The sequence below is a fragment of the Ailuropoda melanoleuca genome, chromosome 8 (genome assembly GCF_002007445.2).
Source record: "Ailuropoda melanoleuca isolate Jingjing chromosome 8, ASM200744v2, whole genome shotgun sequence".
Lineage (NCBI taxonomy): Eukaryota > Metazoa > Chordata > Mammalia > Carnivora > Ursidae > Ailuropoda > Ailuropoda melanoleuca.
In genome coordinates this window covers 92,436,596-92,459,644 of record NC_048225.1, presented here as the reverse complement: position 1 = coordinate 92,459,644, position 23,049 = coordinate 92,436,596, and the positions used below count along the sequence as shown (strand labels likewise).

The 23,049-nt window shown below is 46.2% G+C and overlaps 1 protein-coding gene and 1 pseudogene across 4 annotated transcripts in view; one reads left to right on the top strand and one right to left on the bottom strand.

The window, feature by feature from the left end:
- The window catches only part of PACC1 (proton activated chloride channel 1), a 36,660-nt gene that overhangs the window by 6,446 nt on the left and 7,165 nt on the right, over window positions 1–23,049 (bottom strand). For 3 of the 4 annotated variants that reach the window (XM_002917182.4, XM_011222267.3, XM_034666889.1), the window contains 2 exons: window positions 5,707–5,916; window positions 4,152–4,303 (listed from right to left, as the gene is read on the bottom strand). In XM_002917182.4, coding sequence (XP_002917228.1) covers window positions 4,152–4,303; window positions 5,707–5,916 — 362 coding nt within the window. The remainder of the gene's footprint in view (window positions 1–4,151; window positions 4,304–5,706; window positions 5,917–23,049) is intronic. The other variant, XM_034666888.1, reaches the window with a different exon arrangement.
- On the top strand, window positions 16,418–16,679 carry LOC105236706 (annotated as a pseudogene).

The window sequence follows — 23,049 nt, the reverse complement described above, 5'->3', positions numbered from 1 at the left end:
TACATCCATTACATGTACAAATGTTTTCTTCCAGGCTGTCACTTTTCCATCAACTTTGTTTCTAATGTCATTTGCTAAAGGAAGCTTTAAATTTGATACAGTGATATCTGTAAATCTTTACCTTTATGGTTTCTGGGTAAAACTATATCAACGACCTATATTTTTTCCTTTCTTTTTTTTTTTTTTTTTTAGAGAGAGAGTGCGTGAGAGAGAGCATGGGGGGGGTGCATGGGGAGAGGTATATGGTGGGAGGAGGGGCAGAGGGAAAGAGAATCCCAAGCAGACTCCCCGCTGAGCAGGGACCGTGATGTAGGGCTTGATCTCACAGCCCTGAGATCATGACCTGAGCTGAAATCACGAGTGGGATACGTAACTAAGCCACCCAGGCACCCCTCTCCTATATTTCTTTATAACACTTTTTAAACTTTTTTACATTCAGATGCTTTACATGCCTGGCTTTCAGTTTTGTATCTGGTGTGATACAGACAACAGACAGAGGCAAGTTTGACCCCCACGGGTTCACACTGTTCTGCCATCTTACCGGGCAGGTCCCCTCTGTGACGCTGCTCCCTGTCCCCAAACCCAGAGGGCTGACTGTTGTACAGGGGCTCTTCTAAGAGAACTTTTAAAACTAGATTGTTAAATTCCATGAAAAAATGAACTGGGACTTTTTTAACTGATGACACTGGGTTTATAGATTAATTTGGGGAAAAAACATCTTTACATCAATAACTTTTATCAACACTCTACAGACATTTGGGAGAGTGAGCACTGTCAGGCACAAGGTGTCACACAAGGCACTCTGAATCTGTGCGCGGGGCTGTTCAACCCTTCTCCTTACTCCTTTGTGTCTATTCCATCTGTGAGCGTGAGAGCGGAAAGTACGAATTTAGTCACCGTTTAAGGCGATGGGTATTTTTTATTTCTAGCAGGTTTTGCCTAAAATATACAAAGGGAATGCTGTTTTTGCACATACGGACTTTTCTGAATGCTACATCTTCGTGGAAAGGCATATATTTTCTCTCCATATTAAACCCCCCTCTTGGAGCCCTTCGCACCTGGTATTCCAGTTTGACTGATATGAAAGCTGCCCTTCACTCTGCCTGCCTCTTGCTGCATTTTCCCCAGGGATCTCTGTCCCTTTTATTTTCAAACTTCCTGTGACATGTTGGGTGGCGGCAGAGAATGCTAATGGTTCCCACTATCCACTTCCTCCTGGAAAACTAGCTAGAACCGCTTCCCCAATCCCAGATTCAGCAGCTCGGCCACCCGGCAGGAGTCTCCTTTCTGGCCCCAGCCGCCGCCACGTGATGAAGTTCCCAGACGTGCACAGCAGTGACTCAGGGGACCACAAGTGCCCGTCACAGGGAGACACTTGTCCTCACCCTCTGGGAGCGGGCACGTGAGCCAGTGCCAACAAGCCAGGGCTGCTACCGAGGCCCAAGAGCGTGCCCTGTGGATGGCAGAGCGATGGACAGAAGCCATCGCTGACCGCCCACCGTGCCCACCGCCCACACGCCCCACTGGCTCCAAATAACCAGACTTGTCTCTGGGCTCAGCCACGGTGTCTGTCTGGTGTGTCTGCTTCTGCACAGCAGCTCCGCCTAGTCTCCACCCAACACACAAGCTACTTTCTGGAACTGGAATGCTCTGGGGACAAACCGAAAGAGGCGAGGGCTTACCACTTGGACCCCAGGAACACGGCAGGCGGTGAGGAAAGGAACGGGTGCTACAGGCTGGAGCGGCGGTGGCCCCAACTGTGGCAGAGCCAATCACGTGGTAAAAGTGCACTGAACTCAGGGCACGAGAGACCAGGAAACACGAGAACCTCAAGTCTGACCGAGCAGCTCGGAGGAGACCCCTGGGAGGTCACGTGCACACAGACTGGCCAGGATGCAAGCAGCGTGCATCCTACCCCTTTCCCAGACGGCGCACTGCACACCAAGGGGGCGGAGGCGGGAGCAGGAGGACCAGCCAGCCTCCAAGGCCTCGGCGGCGGCGGCAGGGCAAAGTGGGGGCGCACTGTCCCATGTCCACTCCAGCCACGGCCTGGGAGAACGTCCGCCGAGGCCAGATCTGCCCGGGGCCACGGAGCGCACAGAGGCCTCTAATCGAGGTGCTCTGCGGTGCCTGCAGAGGCGCCCCAGGCCGCCCCCCGCGGGCGTCACCGGCGCCCCCACAGAGGCCGTGTGCTGGCCCCTGGCCCTGCAGGAGCCCTCCAGTTCTTCCCTGACCCTCCTCCCCCGCCTCACCACCCCGTGCTGCTTTGGGTGGGGGACCCGGCGCCCGGGGAGACCAGAATTGCTCCCAGTTCACGACTGCGGACCGCAAGGAAGCGCGTGAGGAACCGCCGGGGGGGACCGAGCGTCACCCGGAGCTGGAGGCGCTGAGGGCCTTCAACGCAGCTTCTGCGCCAACAACCCTCCTGTGCGCCCGTATTTCACGGGAGCTTATAATATGTACTCAAATCCCGTGACTACAACCGGCACCACCAGGAGTGGGAACGAGCGTGGGGGCTCCTGGGCGGCGCGGCTCAGCGGGGGCGGGGGGCGGTCCTTANGGCCACCCCGAGCGGACAGCGGCGGCTGGGGTCCACACAGCGTTCCTAGGGTACATCCAGATCTTCCTTAACGTTTCTAAAAATATGTTCCTTTTCATTTAAATTAGCATCCTTTCCCTATTCTACAGAATCCGCCCTGCTTGCTCCTCTCGGTCCTCCTTTCTATGCCGTTGCTTTCGTGTAGATGTCCAATGAGCCTTAACTCATTCCCACTGCTGAAGGGTGGGCCAGGGTGACGAGCACAGGTCTGGGGGGCGAGTGCCCCCCCCCCGGGCGTCCTCTTGCGGCCCGCACTCGCCTGGGCCTGACAGCCCGCAGCAGGGGACAGGCAATGCCCGCAGGCCGGGTCTTGGGCAGATTTCTCTCCTGGGAAGACACTCCCCTCCGGTACCTGTCGCCCCGGTCAGCTGTGGAGGCCCAGTGTCAAGCTGTGCCGTTCCTGTGCTGCCCCAGCGCCCAAGCAGGGAACCTCCCCTGAGCCTCCACCGAGAACGTTCTTACCCAGAGGCAGACGCTATGCCTACCAGTTCCGCGCGCCCCAGGAGGGCAGGACACAGAGCAGGCCCTGCCAAGGACGGTCCCGTGACGACTGCCCCTGACCGCTGCCCTGCCCTCTGCGCCTGCTGACGCCGAGCTGGGAGCCGGAAGGAAGGCTCTCGGCTCCCCCACGCCTCTCCTCGCCTGTTCCAGGGTGTGCACTCTGTCTGTTTGCTCGTTCCACCTGACCCGATTTACCCGTTCTGGGTTTGTGGGGCCCCCATGGAAACTTTGCTTTACTCTAGTTCTACAGCAGAGGGAATAATTTCAGCCGGCTCTTAGGAGGAAGCCTAGAGTAAAAGTCCCAGCAGGACTCTCCAACTCAGGCCCACCCCAGGAGCCACGTGAGCTCCTCTCACTCCGCCTCCTGCCACTCTGGGGGCTCCTGCCCCTGCAGCGCTCCCAGCTACCGGAACTGTGCACAGACACAAACGCGGCAAGCGGCTGCCCCTACCTGAAAACCCCTTTCCTCTCTTTGATTCGAAAAACCTTTACTCAGCCCCGTTCAATCCTCCCTGGAACAAGGACATGGGATGCAAGAGAGAAGATGGAAATAAATACAAAATTCCTTCTCTGCCTTCAAAACCCTGGGCAGGTGCCGCCAGGGCTGGGGATCCTCGTTCCCACCCAGACCGGCTTCTTCACAGTGGCCTATTGATTCCAAAATACGGATTCCCAGGCTTCGCTCCCAGGAATGAATCATTCAGTCGACCCCATGTGGCAGTTCTGTCGGGCGCTCAGGTATAGGACTGCCTCTACGCCACACTGGCCTCACCCTGCAACCCTTCATCCTTCCATCAAGGGCGGGATCTTATCACAACGTCAGGAATCCCCGAGGATCCCTCGGAGAATGCTGAAGTCCCCACAGCCCTTCCTGACAGAGGCCAGCCAGCCATGGCCATGACTCCAACTGGGACAGCCTCATGGCTGCTGGGGGCCAAGGGCCTGCACAAAGCGAGTGCGAGTGGCCCCGGGGCAGAAAGCAGCCCGGGCCCGCAGGGCGTAGGGCTGACGGAGCCCCCCACCCAGGCCTGGCACAGCGGACGGGAGTTACCAGGGTCTGGCTGGAGAAAGGGTCCGTGTAGTTGATCCTCTGGGTGGTGCAGTTCACGTCGCCCGGCTGTCCGGGGCTCCTCAGAGGCGGAATGACCTCGTAATGGTGCTTGCAGCTCAGCAACTGGGCCTGACCTGGGTACAGAGCAATCCCTACGGGGCACAGACAGGAAAAAGGGAATGTCAGAAGTCATGGTCCCTGCCACACTCCTAATATCACGTCACGCACATTTTTTCACACCCACCCACAACCCAAGTTCAAGACTCCCTGGGTGACGACAGAGGAGGGAGAAGAAGAGGGTTATGGAGAGTGGGGAGCCGAGTCTGCTGCCCCCAGAAAGCCCTACTCTAACGGAGGACACAGTCCCTTTCCCAGAAAGCCCCTCTCCTGGCCTGGGGTGCAGCCTCCCTGGCGCCTGCACCAAAACCCACCTTACTTCACGACCCTGCTCGAGACACCCCGAGGGGGCCTCCATGACAGAGCCTGGCAGCGCCAACCCCCCCCCCCCAACCACCCACCCACGGATTCAGTGGGAGGCCCCCGGTTGTGGGACTCCCCACAGCTTACTTTGCCTCTCGCCTCCCGCTCTGATCAGGGGCTCCAGGTGTGCAAGTCGCACCCCAACGGTCCCTTCCTCACCTCAGCCAGAGCACCTCATTCGAGGCTCTACTGACAATACCTGTCCACCCTCGGTGGCAGAAACACCTGAGAGCAGCGACTGGCACCAGACACCGGCAGAGCTCGGAGACCCAGAGACCAGAAACAGATGCTGAAACCGCGGATTCGGGGACCAAAGCAGGCCCACAGAGAAGAGGGACAAACACAAGATAGACAAAGATGGGTGAAGAAGCTGCGAGCCGCACACTTTCCAGGAGCCCAGGCAAAAGGCACCGAGACTCTGGCCTCGCCCTGCGTGCGGGCCATCCACAGGGGCAGTCGGGCATCCTGTGCGCAGAGCAGGTGGGCACGGCCGGCGCCCTCAGAGCTCAGTTCACGCCCACGCTTCCAGAACCCCATGAGCCTCACGGCCGGGAGGCAGACACTACAGTCTCTGGCACAGATGACTGCCTGCTCAGGGACTGGCCTCCGGACGGGACAGGAAAGGTAGGGAGCCCCCTCCCCACGCAGGGCCCCAACCACCTCTGGATGGCTCTACCCCCTGCCTCCCTTCGCTCCCACTGCTCCTCACCACTGGCCTCTAGTTCCAGCCAGGCTAGACACAGCCTCTCCAGAGAAGCCGTGCCTCCCTATATTCGCCTTTGCTCCTGCCAATCCCCCTCCCAGAAAAACTCGCTTCTCGTCTCTCAAAGCCCAGCTCAAGTCCGATCTCTGTGCAAAGCCTTCCTTGCAGTGACCACGGCCAGCCCTGTCCACCCCTCTGCTCGGCACAGGACACACTGTGCTGCATACGGACAGCAGCTCCCTGGGTGTGTCCGCTACATCCGGACGGGGCTCGGGCTCCTCCGGCTGCCTGTGGTGCCCAGCATGGCGAGTGAGTGCAACGGGGGCTCCTCTGTAAGCCGGCGCCCCAGTCCGTCCGGGGCAGGCTCTCTACCTGGGGCGTCGTAGCGATCCACCTCCTTGTAAGACACCGACATGACAGGGTGCTTGAGTTTCTCACGGAAGTCTGTGATGGTCTGGTAGACCAGGAAGACCGCCACGGCCATGAGCAGCAGGTAGATGAAGATGAGCAGGACCGAGAAGACGTTCTTCAGGCAGGCCTTGCTGAAGCGGATGCTGCTGGAGGCCGACTCGCTGTCCAGGGCTGAACAACAACAGGGCACAGCTGACCCGGAGCCCTGCGGCAGGTGCAGCCGGAGGCAGTCGGCGACCTGCAGGCCCTTCACCTGCTCTACCGAGGAGGCAAGGTCACCCGCACCCCCTACCCTCCCCCCTCAGCCCCCTCCCCCAAATCATAACACGTGGCACATGTCGACACTCGCCGGGCACTCACTGTGCCAGAAAGGGGGCTCCAAGTGGAAGGAGACCGTCATTCTCTTTAAGAACCTCCCATCTGGAGGACAAAGTTACAATCTGACACAGAAGCCGGCCCCAACCGATTTTTCTGGCCTCATCCCTTACCTCTCTGCTCCTGCAATGCCTCCAGCTCCAGCTGTGCTAAATGACTTTGTTCCCCCAGTGTGCAGAGCCCCCCTCGACCCTGGGGCCCCCCCATCTGCCCATCCATGTGCTTGGCCTGACACCCTTTTTTTCCACAGCTGACCCCTGACTCACACTTCGGGCTCTGGTTTAGAAAAGCATCTCCTCAAAGAAGCCTTCCCTGACCCACACATTGATTGGAGGACCCTCTGTCGGTGCTCCCAGGGCGCCTCCCACGTCCTCTCTCACCGCTCTACAACCTCAGTGTCTGCACGTCTCCTCATCTTCCTCGGCCATAGGCTCCACGAGGGCAGAGCCAGTCTTGCCCTCACCGAACCCTCGCCCTTCACAACATGCCTGGACGAGAGCGGTGTCCTGCATTTCTACGGGGGAGTGACTCCACGACTGAAGGAATGTGTCCTGATGCCATCCCCACGGCACGGCTCTGCCTCTCCTGCCTGCTCGCAGACCACCCCCAGCCTTGATCATGCTCTGCTATGGACTAAATTATCTGTCCCCCCAACAAATTCATACCCTGAACCCCTCTTCCCCAGTGTGACTGCACTTGGAGATAGGGCATGTAAGGAGATAATTAAGGTTAAATGAGGGCATAACGGTGGGGCCCAGATCTAACGGGACTATTATCCTTTTAAGAAAGATGAAGAGACACCAGGGACGCGCACACACAGAGAAAAAGCCCCACGGGGACACAGGGAGAAGGTGGCCATGTGCGAGCCAAGGAGGGGGGCCTCACGAGAAACCAAATTTGTCAATACCTTGATTTTTGATTTCCAGTCTCTAGAACAGAGGGAAAAAATGTCTGTTGGTTAAGCTACCCAGCCTGGGGTACTTTGGTACGGCAGCCCAAGCCGACTGAGACATTCCCATTGTGCTCTTTGTGCCGTCTCCACTCCTGAGGAAGGAGCCCCATTCCCTCCACAGTGCTGCAGCCCAAGGCTGAGGGGCAGTATGACTGTAAGTCCAAAAACGTATGTGCGTGGCTTCTGGCTTCCACCAATGACAGAACAGCTTGGTCACACCACCCTCCACCAGACAACATTTACAAAATTTGGACAAAATACTTAAAAATTACATGAAGGCACTGGAGAACGATCAAAATCAGGCAGAAATGAGAAGAGTGGACCTTGGAAGGAGAGAAACCGCACCTGATCAGATTTATAAATTTGCATGTTTTGCCTGAGTGCACTCACCCATCTCTACAGGGCATAGTTCCGGGTGGCCGTGGACAGAGTTCAGGGCTGACAGAGCAGTCAGAAAGTTAAAGGGAACCTTGAAAGGGATGGGGAGGTGAACCCCTAAATCTGCACTATTAAATATGCAGATTTCTTGGCTGGAGACTCCAGGGGGGCCCAAGGAAAAAAAAAAAAAAACAGCAGCTGGCAATGAAAAGAACTGAGTGGAGTTTACAGCTGCTGCTAACAGAGGGGACCCAGGAGTTTGGAACTTGAGTCTCATCACATTAACTACCTGCTAAGACAAAAATCCATCAGAGGATTGTAACAGAATCCAGAACCTCCATAATGTACCATTATCGTGTCTAGTGTTGAATCAGAAATCACTAGACACGAGAGGAAACAAGAAAACATGACCCATACTTAAGGAAAAAAAGTAGTCTATAGAAACCAAATCCAGGATGGCCCACATGTTGCCATCAGAAACTCCCATCTGGAGAAAGGAACTTTACAATACTTGAAGGGCTAAAGGAAAATATGTAGATAAGGAAGAGACAAAGAGGAAATACAGAAATAGAAACTATAAAAAAGAACCAGAGACGCCTGGGTGGCTCAGACAGTTAAGCATTTTCCTTCAGCTCAGGCCATGATCTTGGGGTCCTGGGATCGAGCTCCACGTTGGGCTCCCTACTTAGTGGGGAGCCTGCTTCTCTGTCTCCCTCTGCCCCTCCCCTTGTTCGTGCTCTCTCTTGCTCTCTCAAATAAATAATAAATTTGAAGGAAAAAAAAAAAAAGAACCAAACAGAATTCTAAACCTGGAAAGTAAATGAAAAATTCGCTGACCTGTCTTAATAGCAAAAGAAGGCAGGAAAAAAAAAAAAAGCACAGTTGAAGTTAAATGAACAAAAATTAACCAATTTGAAAACAAACAAAACTGAAGGAAAAACTGAACCTACCTAGATAAAGCCTATCTAGATAACTGTGGGACAATATCCAGCAGTCTAATGACATGTAACTGAAGAGAGAAAATTGGTCACAAAGAGTATTTGAAAAAATAAGGCCCAAACTTCCCAAAACTGGAGGAAAAAAACCATCAAATGTGCAGATCCGAGAAGCTCAATACATGCCAAGCAGAGTAAAGAAGAGTCCCGAGGCAAGTCACAGTCAAACTGCAAACGCAAAGAGAAACAATCTTGAAAGCAGCTAGGCAAAAAAAGACATATTACGTACAGAATATTCTGTCTAATGATAGGTAACTTTGGATCAGAAATAATGTAGGCCAAAAGACAATGGAACATCTTTAAAGGGCTGGAAGAATAAAAATTCTGTCAGCCTTGAATTAAATTCCAACAAAACTAACTTTCAAAAAACGAAGGTGAAAGAAAGATATTTTCAAACAAAAAAGCTGAGAGACTTCATCACCAACAAATCTGCACCACAATGCAGATTAAAGAAATTAAAGAAATTCTGAAAGCCAAAGGGAACTAACACTAGATGACCACTCTCAAAGGTACAGGAAGGAATAAAGATCACTGAAATGCTAAACAGGTGGGTAAATATAAAAAGCTGCTTATGTATTTTTAAAACATAGGACTTCTAAGTCAAAAATTACACACCAGAATCATAAGGTTTATAACTTGCAGGAAAGAAGAATGGAGAAACAAAAAACACACGAGACAAAGAGAAAACAGCAAAATGGTAGAACCAAATCCAACCATATCAATAATTACATTAAATGTAAACAGACTAGGGACAGTCCAAGATGGCAACATAGGAAGACCTTGAACTCATGTCCTCCCATGGTCACACCAATTCTACACCCACATATAGAGGAATGCCTCCTGAACAACTGATGGCTGACCCAACGGCACAACAAAAGACAGAGGGACCACACACAGACGGACACGAGAGATGGGAACATAGTAACAACTGTACCCCTCCCCTGACATTGTGGACTGGAGTAGAGGGGGATAGCACTGAGGGACCCTCGTGCAGATTCCCGTGCCCTGAAGCCCAGAAAAAAAGCTGTGGTTTAAAAGGTTTAAATGACTAAAGGTGAAGGAAACTCATTCACTAGCCCTGGAGCATCTGACAAATGGTGGAGAAATTGCTAGACTTTTCTCCAGGGTCAGAGGTGCTGGTGAGCACCACTGTTTATGTTGCCCGTCCACCTTGGTGGCACAGATGGGAGCAGAGGCTAGATGCTCTAATCCGCCTACTGCCTCAGTGAGCTTCAGGACCCCAGCCCACACATCTAGCCATATTTGCAAGGTGCCCCTCCCAACCCATGCCTGCTTAAGTGCCAGCTGACCCAGCATGGCACACCCCAGACCCCCATCCTACCCTCACCTGTGCCAGCTTCACTTTTCCCTGCCAGGATGCCCCCTGCAGAGAACACCCGGGGACCCCTAGCTGGCACCCACTACAGCTCCAGTCAGCCAGCCAAAGCTACACACAGCCAGGCACACACAGTCTATGCAGGTAAGTTCCTACACAGGCTACACAGAAGGTCAAACAAAATGAGGAGACATATAAACATGCTCCAAACAAAAGAGTAAGACAAAGCTTCAGAAAAAGAATTAAACAAAACAGAGATAAACAATTTACCTGATAATAATTATAAAGATGCTCATGAGACTTAAGAGAGGAGTGAATGAGCTCAGTGAGAAATGCAACAAAAAGATAGAAAATATAAAAAAGAACCAACCAGAGTTGAAGAATACAGTAACTGAAATGAAAAATACAGGAGAGGACATCAACAGATTAGGATACCCAGATCAGAGCAGCAATTTGGAAGAAAGGATAATGGAAAGTACCCACTGAATGGCAAAAAGAAAAAAGAGTTTTTAAAAATGAGGATAGGTTATTGACAGATGAATGGATAAAGAAGATATGGTGTGTATATGTGTGTGTGTGTGTGTGTGTATGCATAGATGTATATACATACACATACATACACACAACGAAATACTACTCAGCCAACAAAAAAAATGAAATCTTGCCATTTGGAACGACATGGATGGAACTAGAGGGTATTATGCTAAGAGAAATAAGTCAATCAGAGAAAGACAATTATATTATCTCACTCATATGTGAACTTTAAGAAACAAAGCAGGATCATTGGGGAAGGGAGGGAAAAATAAAACAAGATGAAATCAGAGAGGGAAACAAACCATCAGACTCTTAATCATAGGACACAAACTGAGGGTTGCTGAAGGGGAGGGAGGTGGGAGGATGGGGTAACTGGGTGAGGGACATTAAGGAGGGCACGTGATATAATGAGCACTGGGTATTATATAAGACTGATGAATCACTGAACTCTACCTCTGTAACTAATAATACATTATATGTTAATTTAATTTAAATTTAAAAAAACAAAGGGCGATATAGCTGTCATAATATTAAAAATCTTAATTTTGAAAATATTAAAAATCTTAAGTGAAAAAAAATTAAGGATAGGTTAGAGGACATCTTAGATAATTTCAGGTGTATTAATATTTGCATTATGGGGGTCCCAGAAGAAGAGAGAGAAAAGGGGCAGAAAACTTATTTGAAGAAATAATAGCTGAAAAGTTCTCTAACCTGGGGAAAGAAAGAGATATTCACAGAGTCCCAAACAAGATGAACTCAATGAAGTCCACACCAAGACATAATAATTAAAATGTCAAAGATTAAAGATAAAGAGAGAATCTTATATTTTTTTTAAAGATTTTATTTATTTGACACAGAGAGAGAGCACAGCAGGGAGGAGGGGGAAAGGCAGAAGCAGGCTCCCTGCTATGCAGGGAGCCTGATGCGGGGCTCAATCCCAGGACCCTGGGATCATGACCTGATCCAATGGCAGATGCGTAACCAACTGAGCCACCCAAGCACCCCAAAGAGAGAATCTTAAAAGCAGCAAGAGAAAAGCAAAAAGTTACTAACAAGAGAAACCCCATTAGACTATCAGCTGATTTTTCAGCATAAACATTGCAGCAGCATGATATAGCCTAAGTGCTGAAAGAAAAAAAACCTACTACCAAGAATACTCTACCTAGCAAGGTTATTATTCAAAATTGAAGAAGAGAGAAAGTTTCCCAGACAAAATTTAAAGGAGTTCATCATCACTAACCTGGCCATTAAAGGGACTTATTTAAGCAGAATAAACATAACTAGAAGATTTTGAAAGGAAAAGATCTCATGGGTGAAAGTAACCACATAGTAAAGTAGACCAATCACTTGGAAAGCTAGTATAAAGGTTAGAAGACAAAAGTAGTAAAATTGATTATATCTAAAACACTAGTGAAGAGATTCACAAAAGAGAAAGATGTAAACTATGACGTCATATACATAAAAACGGGAATAAAAATGTAGTGCTTTTAGAATGTGCTTGAACTTAACCATCAACTTAGTATAAATTGCTATATACTTAGGATATTATATATAAACCTCATGGTTACAACAAACTAAAAATCTGTAATAGATACACAAAAAATGAAGAGAAAGGAATCCAAACATAACACCAAAGAAAGTCATCAATCACAAGGGAAGAGACCAAGAGAAGAACAGAGAAAAACTACAAAAACAACCAGAAAACAATAAGCAAAATGGCAATAAGTACATCAAAACTTTAAATGTAAACAGTCTAGATGCTCCAATCAAAAAACTGAATGGATGGGGGCGCCTGGGTGGCACAGCGGTTAAGTGTCTGCCTTTGGCTCAGGGCGTGATCCCGGCGTTATGGGATCGAGCCCCACATCAGGCTCCTCCGCTATGAGCCTGCTTCTTCCTCTCCCACTCCCCCTGCTTGTGTTCCCTCTCTCGCTGGCTGTCTCTATCTCTGTCGAATAAATAAATAAAATCTTTAAAAAAAAAAACTGAATGGATAAAGAAACAAGACCCATCTACATGCTGCCTACAAGAGACTCACCTGAGACCTAAACACACAGACACTGAAAGTGAATGGATGGGAAAAACATTTACTATGCAAATGAAAGCAGAAAAAAAACCCAAACAAAAACAAACCCCAAAACTGGAGTAGCAATACTTCTATCAGAGAAAATAGACTTTAAAACAAAAACTGTAGCAAGAGACAAAGAAGGGCATTACATAATGATAAAGTAATTCAATAAGAAGACGTAACTGTAAATATCTATGCCCAACACTGGAGTATCTAAATACATGAAACAAATATTAAAGGACATACAGAGAGAAACTGATGGTAATATAACGATAGTAGGGCACTTTAACACCCCACTTACACCAATGGATAGATCATCCAGGCAGAAAATCAATAAGGAAACCAGTGTCATTAAACAATACATTAGACCAGATAAACTTAACATATATATACAGAATATTCCATCCAAAATCTACAGAATACACATTCTTTTCAAGCACACATAGAACATTATCCAGAAAAGATCACATTAAGTCGCAAAATAAGTCTCAATAAATTTAAGAAGACTAAAATCATATCAAGTATCTTTTCTGACCACAACTGTATGAAACTAGAAATCAATTACAAGAAAGAAAAAAGAAACACTAGAAAAAAGCAGAAACACATATAGGCTAAACAACATGCTACTAAACAACAAATGAGTGAATGAAAAAACTGAAGAGAATATTTTTTTTAAAGATTTTATTTATTTATTTGACAGAGAGAGAGGCAGCCAGGAGAGAAGGAACACAAGCAGGGAGAGTGGGAGAGGAAGAAGCAGGCTCCCAGTGGAGAAGCCTGATGTGGGACTCGATCCCAGGACTCTGGGATCATGCCCTGGGCCGAAGGCAGATGCTTAACGACTGAGCCACCCAGGCGCCCCTGAAGAGAATATTTAAAAAAAAAAAAAATACCTGGAAACAAATGAAAATGGAAACACAACAGTTCAAAATCTTTGGGATGGAACAAAGGCAGTTTTAAGAGAGAAGTTTATAGCAATACAGGACTAACTCAACAAGAAAAATCTCAATCTAACCCCACACCTAAAGAAACTACAGAAAGAGGAACAAACAAAGCCCAAAGGTAGTAAAAAGAAGGAAATAATAAAAATCAGAGCAAATAAAAATAAAAGAGAGACTAAAAAAATAAAAATAGAAAAGATTAATGAAACCAAGAGCTGGTTCTTTAAAGGATAAACAAAATTGATAAATCTTTAGCCAGACTCATCAAGAAAAAAAGAGCAAGAACTCAAAGAATAAAATCAGAAATGAAAGAGAAATTAAAACTGATAACACAGAAATAAAAAGGATTATAAGACTACAAAATATTATACACAAACAAACTGGACGACGTAGGAGAAATAAATGCCTAGGACTATACAATCTTCTGATACTGAATCAGGAAGAAATAAAAAAATCTGAACAGATTTCTGTTCAGATTACCCAGACACCAAAACCAAAGACACCACCAAAAAAAGAAAATGACAGGCCAATATTCCTGATAAATATAGATACAAAAATACTCAACAAAATATTAGCAAACCAAATTCAACAATACATTAAAAAGTTCACTGACCAAGATCAAGCAGGATTTATTCCAGACGCATTTATGCAAGGATGGTTCAATATCTGCAAATTAATCAATGTGATACACATTTAAAAAAATGAAGGATAAAAACCATATGATCATCCCAACAGATGCAGCAAAAGGATTTGACAAAATTCAACATCCATTCATGATAAAAACTCTCAACAAAATAGGATCAGAGAGAACATACCTGAACAAAATAAATGCTATATATGACAAACCCACAACTAGTATCATACTCAACAGTGAAAAACTGAAAGCTTTTCCTCTAATACCAGGAACAAGAAAAGATGTCCATTCTTGACATTTTTATTCAACACAGAACTAGAAGTCATAGCTGCAGCAATCACACAAGAAATAAAAACCATCCTTGGGGCGCCTGGGTGGCACAGTGGTTAAGCGTCTGCCTTCGGCTCAGGGCGTGATCCCGGCGTTATGGGATCGAACCCCACATCAGGCTCTTCTGCTATGAGCCTGCTTCTTCCTCTCCCACTCCCCCTGCTTGTGTTCCCTCTCTCGCTGGCTGTCTCTATCTCTGTTGAATAAATAAATAAAATCTTTAAAAAAATAAAAATAAAAACCATCCAAATCAGTAAGGAAGAAGTGAAACTGTCACTATTTGCAGATAACATGATACTATATATGGAAACCCTAAAGACTCCACTAAAAACCATTAGAACTAATAAATGAATTCAGTAAAGTTGCAGGATACAAAGTTAACATACAGAAATCTGTTGCATTTCTATACACTAACAACAAAGTAGCAGAAAGTAAAATTAAGAACACAATCCCATTTATGATTGCATCAAAAAGAATAAAATACCCAGGAATAAATTTAACCAAGTAAGTGAAAGACTTGTACTCTGAAAACTATAAGACAGTGTTGAAAAAAACTGAAGATAACACCAAAAAATGAAAAGATATCGCACTCATGGATTAGAAGAATATTAAGATGTCCATACTACCCAAAGCAATCTACAGATCCAATGCAACCCCTTTCAAAATACCAATAGTATTTTTCACAGAACTAGAACAAATAATACTAAAATCTGTATGGAACCAAAAAGACCATGAATAGCCAAAGCAATCTTGAGAAAGAACAAAGCTGGAGATATCACAATCTTCAGATCTCAAGCTATACTATAAAACTATAGTAATCAAAACAGTATAGTACTGGCACAAAACAGACACACAGGTCAACAGAACAGAATAGGAAACGCAGAAATAAGCCCATGTTTACATATGGTCAATTAATCAACAACAAAGGAGGCAAGAAGATACAGTGGGGAAAAGACAGTCTCTTCAATAAATGGTGTTGAGAAAACTGGAGAGCTACATGCAAAAAAATAAAACTGGACCACTTTCTAACACCCTACAATTTACATCATACATGAAAGTACACTCAAAATGGAATAAAGACCTAAATGTAAGACCGGAAACTATAAAACTCCTAAAGGAAAACATACTCAGTAATCTTCTGGATCTGTCTTCTCATGCAAGGGAAACAAAAGCAAAAACAAACTATTGGGATTACATCAAACTAAAAAGCTTTTGCACAGCAAAAGAAACCATCAACAAAATGAAAAGGCAATCTACTAAACATGTGCAAATGATATATCCAAACATTTGCAAATGATAAATCCAACAAAGGATTAATATCCAAAATATATAAAGAACTCATTCAATTCATGTAACACCCCCCAAAAAATCAGATTAAAAAAATGGCAGAGGATCTGAATAGACAATTTTACAAAGAAGACATCCAGATGGCCAAGAGACACATGAAAAGATGCTCAACAGCACTAACCATCAGGGAACTGCAAATCAAAACCACAATGAGATATCCCCTCACATCAGTCAGAATGGCTAGCACCAAAAACACAAGAAATAAGTGTTGGCAAGGATGTGGAGAAAAAGGAACCCTCATGCACTGTTGGTGGCAAAGTAAGTTAGTGCAGTCACTATGGAAAACAGTATAGAGGTTCCTCAAAAAATTAAAAATAGAACTACCACTCCATTACTGGGTATTTACCCAAAGAAAACAAAAACACTAATTCAAAGAGATATATGCACTCCTATGTCTACTGCAGCACTATTTACAATAGCCAAGATATGAGAACAACCCAAGGGCCCAGCAACAGATGAATGGACAAAGAAGATGTGGAATATTACTCAGCCATATAAAAAGAATGAGATCTTGTCATTCACAACAACATGGATGGACCCAGAGGGTCTTATGCTAAGTGAAACTAAGTCAGACAGAAAAAGACAAATACTATATGATTCACTTATATGCAGGATCTAAAAAACAAAACAAACAGACTCATAAATACAAAGAACAAGCTGGAGGCTGCCGGGAGTGGGGGTGATAAGCAAAACAGAACTTCAAAGGACAGAAGAGAACAAAAAAGGAACTAAGAGATTCAAACTTCAGGCCTTCCTGGCAGTGACAACCTCCCCACAAGAATATGTCCCTTGCAGAGGACCCATCCCTGGAAGGAGAGAAGAGGACGCATAAGCAGCAGTGCCTGGTGCAGAGCTCGAATTCCTACTTCATAGATGTGAAATGCCCAGGAGGCTATAAAATCACCACCGTCTGTAGCCAAGCACAAACACAGCAGTTTTGTGTGTTGGCTGTCCTTTGCCAACCTATAAGGAAGAAAGGCAAAGCTTCCAGAAGGATGCTCCTTCAGACAGAAGCAGCACTTAAAGCAACCTGAATCAAAATGAATGGAAAGCTATAAACACATTTAAAAAAAAAAAAAAAAGAGAGACAAACTTCCAGTTATAAAGTTCTGGGGATGAAAAGTACAGCATAAAGAATATAGTCAATAATTTTGTAGTAAATTTGTATGGTGACGAATGGCAATTTTTGTGGTGAGTACTGTGTAATATATACAATTGCTGAATCACCATGTTGTACACCTGGAACTAATATATTAGTCTATAACTATGTCAACTACAACTTAAAAAATGTAAATGGACTAAACATTTCAATTAGAAGGCAGAGACTGTCAGGCTGGATTAAAAACAAGACCTAACAATATACTCCCTAAAAAAAAATGGACTTTAAATCCAGAGATATGAGAGTATTTGCTCATAATTACTTCATATTCTTTTATTCTTAAAGCACAGGGGGACGCCTTGATGGCTCAGTTGGTTAAGCATCTGCCTCCAGCTCAGGTCATGATCTCAGGGTCCTGAAATCGAGCCCCACATCAGGCTCCCTGCTCAGCTGCAAGTCTGCTTCTCCCTCTCCCTCTGCCTCTGTGATCTCTAATAAATAAATAAAATCTTTAAAAAAAAAAAAGGGCACAAAAGCACAATCAGCACAGAACTGTCAAAGGGTCTAGGTTAGAGAAAAGTAAGTCATTCATTCTATACTTCTACAAATATGCATCGAACACCAACTGTGTATGCAAGACTTGTGCTAGGTGCTTCAGGGAGATACTGAGAGAGGAGGACTGATGGTCTGTGCTACAAGTACCACAGAATTTAGAAGGGCAGGAGGATGTAATCTGTGAGATTTCCTTTGCTTGGGGTGAAGTGTGGGGAGGAGGGCAGGGATCAGCAAAGGCTCTGTGGAGGTCACATAGCCCCGTGCCCAAAGCACCAGGAAGATTCTGATGAAGAAATAATTTGGTGTTCATTATTCATTTACTTTCTGAACGGAAAGTCCCAATATCCAGCCAAGTGGTTAAGAGCATGAGCTTTAGAGAAAGAGATTTGGGCTCCAGCTCTGCTATTGACGACTCCGAGACCCAGGACAAGTTCCTTAGTGCTCCTAAGCCTCACTTTCTTCATGTGAAAAGGAAATAATCATTTCAATTTTATAGTATGTCTAAAAGGAATGACAGAATGTTGCAAAATGCATTACGGAGTGCCTGCTTAATGCATTAATGTTACTAGAGAAATGGAATATACCCTCTACCCCTCAAAAAACAAAGCGTTCACTGATAAAGACAGCAAAAATGAAGACCACCACACTACCGTCTCTTACTAATGATAAACTAGAAAAAAAAATGCCAAAAATTAAATGGAGGAGAGGCAGAATACAGTATCTTTCACGTAATAGCCATGTAATGCTTCCATGCCTGTTAGATGACTGAATGGCCCAAATAATAGAGGAACGAAGTCTAGCAGTGCTAACTAGTTACCTTCCATCTGTGGGAGGAGAGAGTGCATTCCAGGCATGTGAAACTCTAAAGCAACTGGTGTGTCTTGCTCTTCGTGGCCAAATATTTTAGAAAGTTTTTACATTACATGGAAGTGCAAGTTCCCAGAAGTGTCTATGAGGTTCCTGCAGGCGGTAAAGAACAGGGCACTGGGGGCAATGGGAGTTGACAGCCACAAAGAGAAGTGAGGAGCCAGGCAGCCCGAAGGAAGCCCCTGGGGCAGCTGAGCACGAGCCACCGTGGAAGGTGGCAGCTCTGGTTCTCCAAGAGGAATTAAAGCAGGTCTCTTTCAGCTTTGTTTCTGCTTCGACTTTTACTGCTTCTTACTGTTATTAGGGACCGTGCTGATCTCTGCTCCTAGATGGCTCTGCTTCCTGCCTGTTCTCCATGTTTCTCTAGGATTGTGTTCCACCGTACCGGCAAAGTCCATCTCCCAGCGAGTATCCGGTATAGGGCACCCTGTCACACACATCACAGGACCCTGCTGTCCTTCATACCCAGCCTGTAGGTGGCTCCCCTTAGCTCAGGTGCTGATCCCTGCTCTGTCCCATGTAGCTGGGCAGCAGGGTCACAGGACCCACCCACAGCTCTTCTGTCTAGAAGGCACTCCCACCTCCTGCGGCCCATGTGGGACCACAGGCTCACTTCAAGACTCTCTTTCTTTTTAAGTAACCTCCACACCTGACATGAGGCTTGAACTCATGATCCCAAGATCAAGAGACACATGGTCTACCGACTGAGCCAGCCAGGTGCCCCCCACAGGTTCACTTCAAAACATGGCAGGTTAAAGAAAGAACATTCCTTGTCACAAGCTGCTCCTAACTGCAGTGGCAACAGGGATCAGCTTTCCACATCCGAACAAGGTTTGAAAAAAAATCACAAATCTGAAGTAACTGACTTGCTGTATAACATCTGAATAGAATTTTTAAGAGTTTGCAGGGACCTAAAGGGCCATCTGGTCCAAATCCACTCTTTGTGCAGTGATCCAGGTCCCAGAGTCTATAACTGGCACAGAATGAGGGCCCTGAGGTCCCGACTCCTAATCAGTGTTCTTTGCCTCCACAACAGCGAACATTAGTACTTAGTTCCAGTCACTAAACAAGGACAAAAGAAGATCTGATTGAAAGAATATAACTTCATGACAAGGACAGCTCGGCACGTTTTTAGGTAAACTGCAGATCTCATCCTGGCTAACCCATGCAACGAAGAGGAACGATAACGGGCACATGTGGGCAGGTTTTCACTCTTTCAGAAGTCACATAAACATGATTTGAAATGCTCCACTTTCATGATGCCCTTGGTTAGGGAAAGAGATGAATCTCCCCATACATCTAAATTCTAAAAAAAGGAACTTAAGGCACAAAAAGGTCACACGACAATTTGCATCACTTGGACTTCTTCGGTAGAGCTATGTGGACAAATTACTCCCGTGGGGAACACTGTCCAAGAGTCTCCTCTGTTTCATGCAAAGAAGTCAAGGCGAGCTTCTCTACCGGCCTTTTCTTGATCCACAAATCGGCATGTAAGCTAAATAAAAACTGTAAAACTATCATCCACACACGCTGTGGCACTCCAATTCTGAAACAAGACATCATTCCATCTCACCGTTTAAAAAAAAAAAAGGTGCTGGACATTTGACAAAATGTCCTATGCACTCTGCGGTCAGGAAAACCAAACCCTGGCTTTTCTGGGGCAAGCTGGATGAATGTGTTGTAAAAGTATCCACCCCTTATACGAATGCAAACTCATGACAGTAGACAGTCAAAAATAATGCACAAGATTTTCTTGGGAAAGGTAACCTATGAGTTTTACAAAACCCATGACAGCACTGCTTCCAAAACCCAGACTTGCCCCAGAATGTAAGGGGATGTGTGATGAGTAATTCAACTTCTGAAAACACAGTGGGACATTTATTCCCAGGAAGGGGGAACTGGCTGTCCACTGAAAGCCTGCAAAACTCTACCTTGCAAACAGCACGGGGCCAAAATGCACTCTGAATGCAAAGAAGGAATGAACAGTCTCTACTTTTTTTTTTTTTCCTCGTTTTCAGTGATGTGGTGGGTTTGTTGTTTTTGTGGGGTTTTTGAGGTATGATTTACATACCATAAAACTTACTCCTTTAAAATGAATATATTTAGTGTTTAGTATAGTCACAAGGTGTGCAACCATCACCACTACGTAATTAGCAGAACGTTTTCATTACCCAAAAAGAAACTCCCTACCCATCAGGAGTCACTCCTCTATTCCTCCTACTCCCTGGCAACCAATAACCTACTTCCTGTTTCAATGGATCTGCCTATTCTGGACAATCCAATGGAATTGACATGTGACCTTTTGTGTCTGACCTCTCTCACCTAATGTATATCTTCAAAATTTATCCATGATGTAGCATGTATCAGTTCTTCATTCCTTACTATTGTCAAGTAATATTCCATTGTGTGAATACACCATTTTATTTACCCATTCATCACTTGATGGACCTTTGGGTTGCTTCCACTTTTTGGCTATTACAAATAATGCTGCTATGAACATTCATGTCCAAGTTTTTGTGTGGACATGAGTTTTCATTTCCCTTGGGTATATACCCAGAAGTGGAATTGCTGGGTCACATGGTAACTCTGTATTTAAACTTTTAGGAACTGCCAGACTGTATTCCACAGTAGCACACGCCACAACACTCCAATTCTCAAACAGGACACCGTTACATCTCACCATTAAAAAAATTCACCATTCTACATTTCCACCAACAATCCACGGGGGTCCTAAATTCTCTACATCCTCACCAAAACTTGTCCATCTGATTGATTGTAGCCATCCTTACAGGTGTGAAGACTACACAATGATACACATCTCCCCGTGGTTTAGGTTCACATTTCCCTGATGACAAATGACGTTGAGCATCTTTTCATGTGCTTATCAGCCATCTGTGTTGGAGAAACATATTCAGATTCTCTGCCCATTTTTTACTTGGGTGACCCTTTTATTATTGGATCATAAAAGTTCTTTATATATTCTAAATACAGGTCCCTTATCAGACATATGATTTGAAAATTTCTCTCATCCTGTGGGCTGTCTTTTCACTTTCTTGGTAGTGTCTTTTAATGCACAAGTTTTTCATTTTGAGGAGATCCAATGTTGGTTGCTGATCTTTGTCAATTCTATTAATATACAGTTGTCTCCATGGAGAACTGACTGTAACGACTAATTAGCCAAGTGTCTTCCTCAAATTTTTTTTCAACTGTGATACAGTAAACTGCTTATTCAGTTAGCATGTCTGGTCTCATTTCTCCCTTTGAAGAGAATAAGTGGTTGTGATTCCCTTGAAGGAGAGGAAACAAACAGATTGAGGCTTTCGGATTACGGGTTGGAATTATCTCAGACAGCAAAACTGGGAATACAATCCTGACCGTTTGGGTGCTTAACTTGAACCTGTGTCGCCCAGAGTCGGCAGGCTCGGGATCCTAGTACCAGCCTCCTGTCCCGCGGCTCCCACCTCTGGGCCCCCCGTCACGTTCCAGGCCACACTTCAGGCTCTCCAGGCCCCCCATTGGGCTCCAGCTCCCCCTCTGGCCCCCAAACATGGCCATTCCTCGAGGCTCAGTCTCCACAGCTCCCTCTACATGCGGTCCCAGGCTTTCTGCAAGGCTCCCACCTTCACGCCGCCAGTCCTCACCTCTCCCTCCTCTGGGCCCTGTCAGCTCAGACACAGCGCACCCACTGAAGCCTCCTGTGTCTGCAGCACACGAGCCCCTTCTCCTCGAGCTGCTCACCCGTCCGGACTGTATGTCTACATTCTCCCACTCACCCGGCTTCAAACCTCAGAGTCGTCTTTGATTCTTCCTTCTCCCGCTCCCCCGCATCAGAGCGGCCTACCACGCCAGCCTCTGACCCAGCACGCTGCTCTCTCCTAGAACGCCCGTTTTACCCCTCTTACTGCTCTGCTCCAATCTCTGCTCCCTAAAGGCTAAATGCTGCCACTCAAAGCCCGCCCTAATCTGAACCAATCTGTCCTTCCACCTCATTGGCTTCTACGCTTCTCTCACCAACCCTCCACTCCAACCACACCGTGCTACCCAGTTTCCGACACGTTCATTTTATCCCGACCTCGACATGGTTGGCGTGCCATCCCTCTCTCTGGCCAGTCCCTTCTTTTCCACCTAATGATGACAGTAGCCATTTATTGGGTGCTTTCGTGTACTAAGCCTGCGCAAAGAAAGCACCCTTCCTCAGGTTAATCCCACTTCCTTCACTAACAAGCCCCCTCCTGTTCATTTCTGAAGCACCTATCTCTACCATTTCCTTGATGCTCATTCATTCATTCCAATTGCTCAGATGACATACGTTCCTGTTCCAAACCCTGACGTCCTCCTCTTAAGGTACAAATACCGAGAACCCACGGTGGACCAGGACCCTGCTAAAAGACAAAGTTCTGGGAGTGCCTCACAGAACTCAGGGGCAGACCCGAGGGGTTAGTAATGACTAATTAAAGAATTATATTCAAGGGGTGCCTAGGTAGTTCAGTTGGTTAAGTGTCTGACTCTTGATACTGGCTCAGTTTGTGATCTCAGGGTGGTGAGATCAGACCCTGTGTTGGGCTCTGCGCTCAGCAAGGAGTCAGCTTGAGGATTCACTCTCCCCCTCTCCCTCTGCCCCACCCCTGGCTTGTGCTCTCTAAAATAAATAAGTAAATCTTAAAAAAAAAAAAAAAAAAAAGAAGAATTATATTCACTAAGTGTGCCCTTTCAATTGTGCTAAATTCTACAAAGGAAAGTACTGAATGCTAGGAAATCACCTAACAGGGAGAAAAGGCCCTCATTAGGTGGTTCAGGGCCAGCTCTGTAGAAGGAGGGATAAGTTCTTCTTTGGGTAACCTGTCTTCTCTCTCTTCATGCCCTACGTTCCTGAAGGCAGGCCCTGCCTCATTT